Here is a 12417-nt window from a genome sequence, read left to right on the forward strand (position 1 = left end):
GCCACACGCAGCACTGAATCCTCCAGGCAGAACGGTACTCCATAGAACATCCAGTCCCTTCCGCTGCTTCCAGCAGGCCTTCCCCAACTGTGTGAGACACTGCTCTACCCCTTTTCTCTGAGAAGAGGATCATGCCTTCTCCCCCAGCTCCACCAACAGGGCAGCCCAGTGTCCTTGGAGCCCTCACAGGCAGGAGGTATGGAGCATGCCCACCTTCTTTCTGGTTTGCAGCTAAACCCTACTCCCTCCCACCCTGTCCTTCCTACCCTTAGAGGACAGCTGTGCCCCACCACCCATGCAACCCGTACATACACTCAGTAGCCTCTGGATGGAAGAATGATGGAAAGAGGCAGAATGGGCACACACATCAACCCTGCTGGTTTGACAGATGACATTCTTGCAGGTACATTCCTGCAGCAATGATACTGGGAGAAAGAAATCCAATGCTCTACAATGCCTTTTCTCAGACCATCTACATGAAGATGTATGGATATACATCAACACACACAAATACTTTCACCTTGACCTTTCATATGCCATATGTACCTTCTTTCCTCAGTTGAGGTCAGAGCATGCATCCATTGCCATTCTAGGATGTTGATTGCAACCCCTCTCTTGGGTTGGTTACATACCATGGGGCCCGGTGGCCCAGGGTACCAACTCAGGTCTCTCCAAGCACAGGAGAAGCCTGACTCTGGGAGTTAAGGGGAATTGTTCATTTTGTGCAAAATTCCAATACAAAAGATGTTGCTTTCAATCTGTGAGTCTTCTTTGAGGGTCCCTATATCCTGGGAAGGAAGTGAGTGACAGTCATGATTGGGGACACTTTGCTGCCCCGCTTTACCCTGCCATATTTGCTCAGTGCGATGTAGGTCCCTCGGTACAGGTCTGACTCATAGGCATTGTAATTGTTGGGCAGGAGGGTTTCTCTGAACTTGCATTCCTCTTGGAAGCTGGGCTGCGAAAGAAATGGATAAACAACAGAGGCTCAATTATAAATGAGGTGTAGTGGGTCCCCTACTGGGTGTACCTCCTTTCCTTCATAAGATAGCCAGCAGCGAAACTGAGCCATGCTGGGCCATTCTAGGCCAATCAAATCATGGAAGAGCAGAAAGGAAGAGACTTCCAAGCTCTATTGGACCCCTCTCATGTGCTCCTCTCAAGACCCAGGGACATGGATGGAAGGTCTGTGTCACATGGGGTGGGTCTCCTGACTTTCATTTCAGGGCACTTTTATTTTTCACCAAGCACCTAGCTGATAATTTACCACATTCAGAGAAAGGACCATAAAAGGATATAATAGGCCATTTCCCCAAGTCCGCTGTGAGAGGTGGTCTAGTGGAACGGGTTTGGGAGCCTGGGCTCTACTTTGTGGTTTTTCTGCTTCCTGGTTGTGTGACTATGGGCAGGCTCCTCCCTCTCAGCCTTGGTTCCCTTTCCTGCAAGCTGTGTGCCTGGTGGGGGGGCGGGGAGGGGAGAGGGGTGGGATACATGATTCCCCAAGTCCTTCCAGTGCTATCTGTTGACTATGTTAACCCTTTCTTCTTTCCACTTATGCCCCCTCACTCTATCTTTCCAATCCCCCCCCCCAGGTTTGCCACCCCTTAAAAATGCCCATTCTTGGTGTTGACTTTGAGCCCAGAAGATGCCTAGATATTCACAACTCTCTAGAAAAGTTTAGGAACAGAGATGGTAAGGAGCAGCGATTTTTATGGGGAAGAGAACCTGGTTCCCTCTGTGGCAGGTGGTGCCATGGAGTCTGGGGGCTGTGCTAATTTGGTAGAAAAGCGTGTGGAGCACCTGTTCTGAAAATGAGCACTAAACTTCCTGCCACACATCAACGAGTTCATTCCTGATGCATCACCCACGCCCTCCTTTATTCCTAGAAAAGAAGGCCTTTCATCCCCAGGCCTGCAGGGCCAATGCTGAGGGAGGCCAGGTTGGGGGGGAGGGTGTGAGGATTTCTGTGTTTTGCATAGGGAGTGGCTCTGTGAGGTCTAGAGGAAGAGAGAACAAGGTGAAAGTCAGGAGGTTGGGGATCCAATCTCAAAAGAAATACAGAATGAAACAAAAAGAGAGGTGGGGTGTAATTTCTGACTCCTTCCTGCTGACTGAGGCCATCGGCTATAAAAAGCCCACTCAATGGCTGGCCGGCTGTGCCAAAGGTGTCATCTGACCTTCTCCACAGGAACCGTACTATGAGCACCCTGGGCTGGCCGGAGGCGGGGGATGGACCAGAGCCTCTTCCTGTTATGAACAGAGGGTGATGAGCTAGCTCCCTGGGCTCCCACACGCCCACAGCTCTTTGGATGCACCTCTCAGACAGCATGTATAACAGTGTGTGATCCTCAGGGAGAGCTTCTTCTTTCCCAATAGACTTCAGTTCCCCAAGACATGGATTGTGTCATGTCAGGTACATGAACCTGAATGGATGGTGACTTCATAGGGACACCAGCAGGACAGATGGACACCCATGCATGACTGGCTCCTTCAATGTAGCATGAGAGTGAGCAAGGGCCCAGCACAGTATAAGGAGGGAACACCACAATCCCCTCCTGCCCTTCATCCCTCACTCCTTTCCCCTCTCAGGCCCCCGGTTTATTGTTTACAAAGCACTTCCACATGTATTTATTTTACTTGAGGTGAATGTGAAAGCTTTAGCCAATCACACCAACTGGCTTCCTAATGCCACACTAAGGAGTTTGGGTTTTTACAACCTTTAGTTTCCTTTGTTATGGATGCTCACTAACTATTTGTGGAAGGAATATCCCAAAGGTAGAGAGAATAAACTAATCAACGTAGGTACAGAGCATTTTGGTGCACTAGTTTTGAGGTTATGCTGATGATGATGCACCTCTTAGCTATGTGAACTTGGGCAAGTGATTTAAACTTCTAAGCCTCAGTTCCCTCATCTGTAAAGTGGGGACAGTAAGAATAATTATGTCATAGAATTGGAGCATTAATTGAAATAATGTACAGGAAGTCCATAGTATAACACCTGGCACATCATAAAATAAAAAAAATTGGGGGCACCTGGGTGGCTCAGTCAGTTAAGCTTCTGAGTCTTGATTTCAGCTCAGGTCATGATCTCACAGTTCTTGGGATCGAGCCCCACATCAGGCTCTGCACTGACAGTGTGGAGTCTGCTTGGGATTCTCTCTCTTCCTCTCTCTGCCCCTTCCTTGCTTACATGCTCTCTCTCTCTCTCTCTCTCACCCTCTCTGTCTCTCAAAATAAGTAAATAAACTTTAAAAAATTGTTATCACTATAATTCTTCTCTATCATGAGCTACTTTACATTAAAAGCTCTACGGGACTTTGTCTTATCCTGGATTGCCATTCCTGCAAAACTTGCTGTGGGTTATTGGACATTTTAGCTTTTAAGTTCTGGAGTTATTGACTGAATGACTGGGAGACTGTGAACTTGCATGAGAAGAACACAGAACAAAGATACACAGAGGTTGATGCTCTGGCACTGCTCTTCAGGGCCTCTCTGGGCCGTGGCCTCTTTACCTGTGCATGGTGGGTAGAGGCAACCACAGAAGCTGAGACTGAGGAGCAAAGCTCTGAAGCAACAGCATTAAGAGAATAGAAACTCAGGATTGACTGTAAAAGGTAAACGAGAAGCCAAGCTACATCGTCATCTGGTTCAGATGATGAACAAAATACAGAGTCCAGAAGTAGATCCAAATGTATGTCAATGTAACATAAAAAATGGATCTGAGGGGCACCTGGGTGGCTCAGTCAGTTGAGCATCCGACTTCGGCTCAGGTCATGATCACACGGTTCGTGGGTTCAAGCCCCGCATCTGGCTCTGTGCTGACAGTTAGCTCAGAGCCTGGAGCTTGCCTCAGATTCTGTATCTCCCTCTCTCTCTGACCCTCCCCTGCTCTCTCTCTCTCTCTCTCTCTTTCTCTCTCTCTCTCAGAAAATAAATAAAACACTAAAAAAAATGGGTCTGAAATTAATATAAAAGTGGCATTTCAAATCACTGGAGACAATATGGTGTTGGAACAGCTGGGTAGTATCTAATAATAAAAATAATAATGAAGTTTCAACTTATTATTTCATTCCTTACATTAAAATAGATTCTACAAGTAGCAAAGACCTAAATGTAAAAAAGAGAAACTTACAAGTCCAGAAAAAAATTGGTTTAAATAATCTTGAGTCAGGAAGATCTTTTTGAGCAGGACACAAAAAACTAGATGCCATAAAAAAAGCAAAATGAATACATTTGACTTCTGCCTGGAAAAAATTACCTTAAACAAAACAAAAATATAAATAGCAGACTCAGTTAAAAAATAGTTGCAATGCATATGTGTCAGAGAGTACATTTTGTTACTATATTCAGAACCCTTAACTGAGAAATGGACAATGTTTATGAACAGACCATTCACAGAAAAGGAAATAGAACTAGTATTTGGACATGAGAAAATACACCTAATAAGAGAAATGTAAATTCTAACAGTGAGACCACGTTTTTAATTGTTTGGTTAAAAGAAATCAGATATTTGGGAGCACCTGGGTGGCTCAGTCAGTTAAGCGTTTGACTTCAGCTCAGGTTATGTTCTCAAGGTTTGTGAGTTCAACCCCCCTGTCAGGCTCTGTGCTGTGAGCACAGAACCCACTTCCGGTCCTCTATGCCCCGCTCTCTCTGCCCCTCCTGCACGTGCTCTCTCTCAAAAAAAAATAAGTAAATAAAACTTAGAAAAAGAAATCAGAAGTTTGGTAATATTCTTTCATTAGTGAAGGCATGAAGACCAGCAATTCTCATTTAATATGTATGGGTATGTATAGTGTTATAACCTCTATAAAGAGCAATTTGACAATATCTGCTAGAATAAAAAGGGAATATAGCTGCGGCTAGTAATTCCGCTTCTAGGAATGAATCTAACTAGCACACTCCCACACATGTACAAGAGTTACTCACTGTATCATTATTTATAATAGTAGAAGACCCGAAACAACAGAGTCTCTATTAGGAAGGGAGGAGTTAATTCAATTATGGCAGATCTACAAAATTGAATACTAGTAAGCTATGCAAAAATACAAAACCTCTGTAGGCACTGACTTGAAATGGTCTCAGAGATATACTGTTAAGTGATGAAGCAAGATTCAAAACGATGTGTAGCATGCTCCCATCTGTGTGATTTTTAAAATAACAGTGAGAGCACACCCACTGGGATGATACACAAAGAAGCAGGACAGCATTTGTCTGGGGAGGGAGCAGTGGCTTCAGGAGGGCAGTGAGAAGGAGACTAAAGTCCCATGGCATATTCTTTTATACCTTTCTCCCCTCCTTAAACCGTGTTCATGCATTACCTAGTCATCCAACTAGATTATTTAAAGTGGGAAAGGAATTCAGGTTACAAGATGGGCCAGGAAATGGAATGAGAAAACATTTATATAAAAAATTGGTGGTCCCCTGTGCCCTGTCCAGCCCATGCCAACTGCCACTCTTCCCCCTGTTCTAACTTGTACTTCCCTGCAGAGCAAACTGCCCTCAGTTTCCAGAATTCATTTCTGATCTGGATGGTGATTTGTGTGTGGTTTGCTAACTCTAGAGAAGAAATCAAGCCTTGGGGCCGAGGGTGCGAGGGAGAGGAGGGAAAGGAAGAGGAACTGAGTGATTTGGGCAAGAAATTCTGAGCACGTCTGCCCATATCCTCCATTCTAGAATGTGTCCAGTTTAAGAATCCAGCCTTTCACAGTGTCTGGGTCTCCTAAAATACTGGTTAAATGTGCGTGATGATGATTGTACACATTGTGCCTTGTTCTCCGATCATTGAATTTTGATTATTCAAATTCCTTCCTCTTTAAAACCAATTTTCCCCACTTTTGTTTCTTTCCATTTGGTTCATTTTCTCTAGTCTTGCTAATATTCCCAGCCTTCCCCAGAACTGTGTCCAAATCTAAAGTGAAAAAAGAGAAGTGGTTGAAGTTTGCTTTCAAAGCGCTCTCTTCCCCTTGCCTGTCCCCTTCTGTACCTTTCCTCCCTGTCCTTGGGGTTCAGGTGGCAGGAGGCCAAGACCATTTCCCTGAACTCTTTGAAGCAGCCAGTGTTTCAGGCCAGTGGGATTTTCCTGCTGCCTAGACTGATGCCCGAGCTGGTATCCAGACCTTGCCACTTAATCCATGTCTACTGCATCCCGAGCCCGGTTCTCATGACCCAAGAGTGCTGGCTCCTCAGCTCTGGTGAGAAAAGCACTCATGCCAAGTGAACACTGTGTTAATAAAAACAGCTACCATATATTATTAGTTGAACAAATGAAAATAATTCCACCGGATCACATTTCCTGGGTCTGCTGGGCCTCAGGCCCCAGCATGACAACGTCTTAAATTCCATGTAGGTCTAATCAGACTTATGTGGAACCAAACTCCAAAGCAATCAGCTCTTACCATGGAGAGGGGCATTTTGCAGAGGGGCTTTGCAGAGGGCTGTTCCAGCATGTGACCTCTAGCAGAAATGCCCGACGCGGTCTGGGCTGGATGAGACATCCATCCCCTTGTCTTCGCGCAGAGCTAAGTCACCCGGACTTGTGGAGGTAGATGCTTGTCTTTAAAGCTCTTCCTCCCGGGGCTGAGCCATGGCCACTGGCTTCTATACCTCCTGGTTTGTGAGTGTGCATGGAAGGGGGTGAGGGTGGGTGGTGTTTAAGGAGGTGGGAGGTGGAGAGAGAAAAAAAAAAAAAGGCTCTTTTTCCTAAAACCCTTTCCTCCTGCAGCCCCTGACTGCTTTCTGTCCTTAGCTGAAATGGAGAAATAGATCACTGGTCTCAGCTCCGAAGAAGTCTGTGTATTGTAACCCCGTTTCCTAACACTCAATGGCAGTGTTGATTTAGAAGTGCTTGAAAAGCTTTTCGGCAGGCACATCATTCTTGTCAATCCTGTGTAGCTCTTTGTAGCCGGCAGGCCTCAGCTAGCAAAAGTTGTCTGCAGGGTCTCGGGTCCCATCCCCCAGGACGTCTACCCAGCAGGCGTACTAACACATCCCCTCAGGAATCTGTTCTCTGCTGGATGAGCTATGCTGCCAGCTGAGTGAGGGCATGGCTTGGTCCTCTCTTCTCCTAATGTAATGCCTCACTGAATAACCAAAGGCCTTGATGGATGAAACAAATACAGTGTTCTGCATGTTGTCATACTACTACTGGTTAAAAGGATGTAGACACAGTTATAAGTAGTAAAACTAAAATCACTTAAAAGCATAACTGAATTCCTACTAGCTTTTTGTCAGTGTGCATTTTTTTTCTTGGCCAAGGGGTTCTTTATGAGAATCCCTGCTAAATGGTTCCTTGCAGAGGGTGCCTGAGCCGACAACCAACCCCAGTTCCTGGTTCTCTGATCATTAGGTGGAGATCCTTGAGATTTTTTTCAATTTCATTTTTAAAACCATTAAGGAGACTAGAATTCACCTATTTCTGCCTTTGTCTACACGGAGAGAACAGAGATCTAGGCCCAGGGAAGGTCAGGGATTTTGCCCCACATGAGCCGATAGTGGAGGGTAGGTGAGGCAGGAGTTAGAACTCGGTCCCAGACTGTACATCAGATGCACCTCTGCTGTGGGCTTCCCGAACCTTACCTGCAGAGCCCCGAGGCAGGTCTGCACACAGCACTGATTACTACACGAATTTAGAGACCTAGTGTCCGGTCTGTAAAGGAAGGAAAAAGACCACATGCACCTCCCAGGGCTGCTGGGGGATAATGCTTGGAAAGCACTCCGCAGGGTGCCCTACTAACAGTAGGCGCTCAATATGGGGCAGCTATTTATATTGTTTCAACTGGGAATAGGCATCCTGCCATGGGGCTCTGCGTCCCTCTTTCCTAGAAGTGAGACATGCAGGAAGGTACTTTTCCTAGGTGGGTTTTCGCGGCTCTTCTCCTCTGACCACGAGTTGTCCCATCCCCAACCCAAGCAAGGGTCCCCTCCCCCCATGAGAAATCTCATTTAGCTGCAGGCGGCAGCAGCTGAGCCCGGGGAGATGAGGCAGCTCTAGGGGCTTAAGAGAAATAGTGTGAATGAAATCATCACCCAGCGGGAGTCTTCCTGGCTCCGGGGATCAGTTGGCAATTGTTTTTTTAGACTGTGATAACAGGCCCCTGAGGGGCAGCGGGAGGGGGGAGAGGTGGTTCGGGAGCCTCTGGTGCACAGCCACACAAAGCGTCAGTTGCCCAAGCTCGGGGCATAGTTGGGCCACACACCGGGGTCCAGCCCCACTCTCCTACACAAGCCCTCCAGGCCCTGGGTTCCAGGGAGGACCGCTTCCCACCTCAGAGAAGGTGCTCCTGGACCCAGTGCTCCTGGGGGCATGGGCGGGGCAGGGTAGAGTGTGCAGAGTGAACAAGTCTTCCCTCGGGACAGCCCTCCCTCTTTCTCTAGACTGTCTCATTTCATGAACCCTCCAGCTCAGGGGCCCGCCCAACCCCCTTTGAAGTCATGAGCCCCCGCAGGAGGGATGCAGGGGTGTCTCTGACATCAGAAGTCCGTTCACACTTCAGAGGTAGTTCCTTCCCTTTTGCTACTCCATGCTTTACCCCTGTGCAGTGCCTCTGACTGTGATTAAAGCTCTGATTTTTGAATCGCATATAGGTTCTCTTGCCAGGGTCACAGATTTCAAGTCGGAAGTGGATACATTTTCCTATATGTGCGCCCCCTCGCTGCCTCAAAGTTGAATGTCCTTCTGGTAAGGGTTTCTGTGCTCTGTCCTTCCAGGAGATTTACCTGCTAAATGGTCCCTTGCAGAGTGCCTTAGCGGACCACCCCAGGTCCTGGCTCTCCAATCGGGGGGATCCCAGGCACTGTGCAGGCTGGTGAGTAGGGGCTTTTGGGGAAGACCCTGTCCACAAGGAGGGGCCCTGCTTCACCCGAACCTAGGCTGGCTCCAGGCTGGCTCCTGTCTTCTCCAGCACCTCTGCACAGAGTGGTGTCTGAGGAAGAAAGGGAGTGTCTGAAGATTCCAAGCCTCACGCCGGGTTTCACCTGCCCAGTTCTCCAAAGGCCAGGTGGCCTGGTGGTCCCAAGCCTGCCCGTGCTTCGGAAACACCAGAGAAGCTTGAAAACAACCACCACCAAACTGATCTTCAGGCCCCCATCTCAGCCCTGCCGAATAAGCATCTCTGATGGAGCTCCCGGCAAATCTGCACTTTTAGCAAGCTACCAAGGTGATGGGATGCAAAAGGTCATCCCACACATGTCACTTCTAGGAAAGAGGGGTGCAGAGCCCCATAGCAGGGTGCCTCGCCCCCCTCAGCTGATAATGATAGCCGCCCTGTACTGAGTACCGACGGTCTGCAGGCTACCCTGTGGAGTGCTTTCCGAGCATTATCCTCTAGCAGCTCTGGAAGGTGCACATGACTTTATTCTCATTTTACAGACGGGATGGGTGCATGAGGTCTCCTGTTCTGTCAGGGCTGCTTCAGGCCTCTGCGGGTAACGCACGTCACAGCTGCTCAGAAGTGCACATGGTGGACAGACTGGGGACCGAGTTCTGGTTCCTGGCACCATCTAGCCTCTGGCTAGTCTCCTTACTTCTGACACCTACTTTTAATTCACACCTTGTCTCTGTGCAAACCAACCCAGACTGAAGGTCCTAGGGAGGGATGCTGGGGTGGCTCAGTCAGTTAAGCATCCGGCTCTTGTTTTAGGGTCAGGTCATGATCTCGTGGTTCGTGGGTTTGAGCCCTGCATCTGGCTCTGTGCTGATGGTGCAGAGCCTGCTTGGGATTCTGTCTCTCCGCTCCTTCACCCACTTTCTCTCTTTTTCTGTCTCTCTCAAAATAAATAAGTAAACTGAAAAAAAAAAAAAAAAAGGTCACAGAGAAGAGGCCACCTGAGTTCCCTGTTCAGGTATGTAGGGATGGCTTCCCAGGAACCTGGCACCAATCCCATATCTCTCTGCCCACTTCCTGGTGCTCAGTGTCTCCGAGGAGAGGTAGAACAGCACTCCACGCCCTCCCCATAAATAACTCTGGTATTCCTTCACAATCGCTCAGAGGTCTACCTTTTTAGCCTTCTTATTTCTGTCAAAAGAACTCCCAGTTTCTTCAACTTCATAAGGATGTTGTTTTTCCCAGCCCATATTTTGGAATAAGCCAAATCATAGGAGGAGATACCCAGGACCCAGGGAGCCAACAAGAGCAGAGGTTTTGGTGGATGTGCTTAAAAGTCGGTTAGGTTTACCAAAGGGCTGGCATTCGCCGTCCCAGGGTGATCTGTGACAGGGAGAGGGCCAGAAATGGGGTGCCAGCCCAGAGGGTGGACTAGGCGGATGCTTCTACAGCCTACGGGATCAGGGGTCAGAGAACTTAAAACCTTAGAGTAAAATTTCAAGTTCCTTCGTCTCTCCTCTTACTGCATGCTAGGTGGGGTGCCTCTCAGAGAGCGGGTCATGGGGAACAGCACCCGGGCTGAAAGACGGGCTAACTTCTCCCGGCCTTTCTGGTTCAGGGGGTCAAACCCAACCATAAGCCTGGGCGATAGCTCTATGCCAGGGTGCAGGTCTCCTTAACCTCCTGACATATGGTTCCTATTGAATTACAAAGGCTGGAAATCTCAGGAAAAACATGGTCCAAAGCAGAAGCCAGTTAACTGTGAAGCTTGCTGGCCTGTCTTTGTCACAGGCCTTTCCTTCTTAATCTAGACAAATTCCACTCAAGCTTTCAAGGTATTTTCTTCAACTATGCAAGGCGGCAGCCCTCATACAGCCTGGAGCTCCCACAGCGCAGTGGACTCACCGTTGTGTATAATCTCCCTTTACTGTTCATGGCAACGAAGAGGGCACTCTTTACTCCAAAGAGACTCACCACACCCCGCTCCACAGTGGAAATCTCCAGCAGGCCTGACAAAGAAAGGGGGGCCAGGTTACCCAAGGCTTGTGCAGGGCACAGTGGGACATCAATCTAGAGGTGACATTACAAGGGCACCTCAGTCCATCCCCCGGCTCCTAGAAGGCCAGACCCTCCATCACCTCTATCCCTGTTCTCACTTTGCACTCGGTGAGTCCCGCCACCTACTGTCAAAGATCCAGTTCTGCTGGGGAAGTTCTGACATCGGGGTGAGGGACTGCAGCCATATCTACATAAGATTAGCTTTTACAGACTTCATCATATCAAGTCCTTGCCTGGGATAGAAATATGAATGCTGATTAGCTTTTTAATAAAGTAGATACTTTCCATGTTTCAACAAATCTCAGCTCATCTAAACTTGCAAACACTGCAACCACACGGAAGACTGATGGCTTGTCTGGATCCTGCAGCCCCCAATCCCTCTTGGATGCGTGCACCCACCTATGCAGCAACCCCCCAACTTGCAGGACAAGGACCTGGGGACGGAGAGGGCAGGTCGAAATAAAAAGAAAGATGTGCTTCAGTGGGAAATTTTGCAAAATACCTCCTTCCTTCTTAAAGAGGGAAGCTAAATAAAAGTGAGCTTGGGTCGAATCTGGTCCAAACACCCTTATCTATTCTCACTATTCTTGCTTTAGGGTTTCTGGCTGATGGTTCCCAGTGGTCTTATATGGCCGCAGATGTGCTTTTAACACTGAAGTAATCAATGCCACAGGGACTCCGTAGGGTGATGGCAAAGGACACCGGAATGCCTGGAGCTCAGCATATTAAGCCTGCACCCAGGCAGGGTCAAAGTGAGTCTGGGGGAGATGGCCATGCTTATAAGCATCCAAATAGAGAATAAGACTTCTCTCCCCTTTATAACAGGGCCCCATGCACCAGAGGCATTCCCCTTCATCTTTTAGCCCTGCCTGTGCCCAAGCCCCCAGCTTCCCAACTGGCTGCAGCTGGCACTCACTGTAGGGGTTCTCCTCGTGGGTCCCGCTGATCCGGCCGTCGGGGGGCACCTGGAGGTGAAAGCCGATGCCCACGTTGCAGTACAGCCTCCTCTGCCGCTTGATCCCCACCAAGTAGCCACTCTCCCAATTCACCCCAGCAATCTCTCCAGCTAGCCCAGCTCGAGATCTTGACAGCAGGGTGCCCCAGCCCATGGAGTCCAGCAGCGTGCTGTTGGCGCGGGTGCCGGCAGGCGAGGGCACCACCATGCCCACTAGGACGCCTAGGAAGACGAGAGCCCGCAGCGTGCCCTGAAGACGTCCTGCTCCCCGGGACATAGTGATGAACAGCCTCTGTCCCAGGGCCATCCACCTTGCCTCTCAGGCACGTGGTCAGAATTAATGGCCCTAAAAATACCGCCCTTCTTGTTTTTCTCCCCTCAGCATGGCGGCAGGGGCTTATTTTTGGAAGGCAGATGAAGGCTGCTGACATGAAACCAAAGCCTGCTTTGGGCACTCGGGTCGGGAGCAGAGGGACCCAGGCTGAGCCGCGGCTGGTAGGGACCATGGCTTGGGGACGGCGTCTAGCTTGCCCGCCTGCTCCGTCCCGAGTCGATTATATTTGATTTGACCTATCTTTA

The 12417-nt window shown here is 48.8% G+C and overlaps 1 protein-coding gene across 1 annotated transcript; it reads right to left on the reverse strand.

Moving 5' to 3' along the window:
• Window positions 1-781: 781 nt before the first annotated feature.
• Window positions 782-12145, reverse strand: FGF6 (fibroblast growth factor 6). Its single transcript, XM_039255752.1, has 3 exons — window positions 11800-12145; window positions 10731-10834; window positions 782-958 (listed from the first exon to the last, which is right to left on the reverse strand). Exons 1-3 carry the CDS (start codon window positions 12143-12145, stop codon window positions 782-784), a joined length of 627 nt encoding a protein of 208 aa, XP_039111683.1.
• Window positions 12146-12417: the final 272 nt, after the last annotated feature.

The sequence above is a fragment of the Hyaena hyaena genome, unplaced genomic scaffold, assembly GCF_003009895.1.
Source record: "Hyaena hyaena isolate Hyena2069 unplaced genomic scaffold, ASM300989v1 scaffold_547, whole genome shotgun sequence".
Taxonomy (NCBI): Eukaryota; Metazoa; Chordata; class Mammalia; order Carnivora; family Hyaenidae; genus Hyaena; species Hyaena hyaena.

Excerpts from the sequence above, each read along its gene's own strand:
- FGF6 (XM_039255752.1), bottom strand. The coding sequence starts at position 12,145 with ATGGCCCTGGGACAGAGGCTGTTCATCACTATGTCCCGGGGAGCAGGA. Across the intron at positions 10,835-11,799 it reads CCACGAGGAGAACCCCTACA|GCCTGCTGGAGATTTCCACT; the intron begins GTGAGTGCCAGC and ends TTTCTTTGTCAG. Across the intron at positions 959-10,730 it reads AAGGGAGATTATACACAACG|CCCAGCTTCCAAGAGGAATG; the intron begins GTGAGTCCACTG and ends TTTCTTTCGCAG.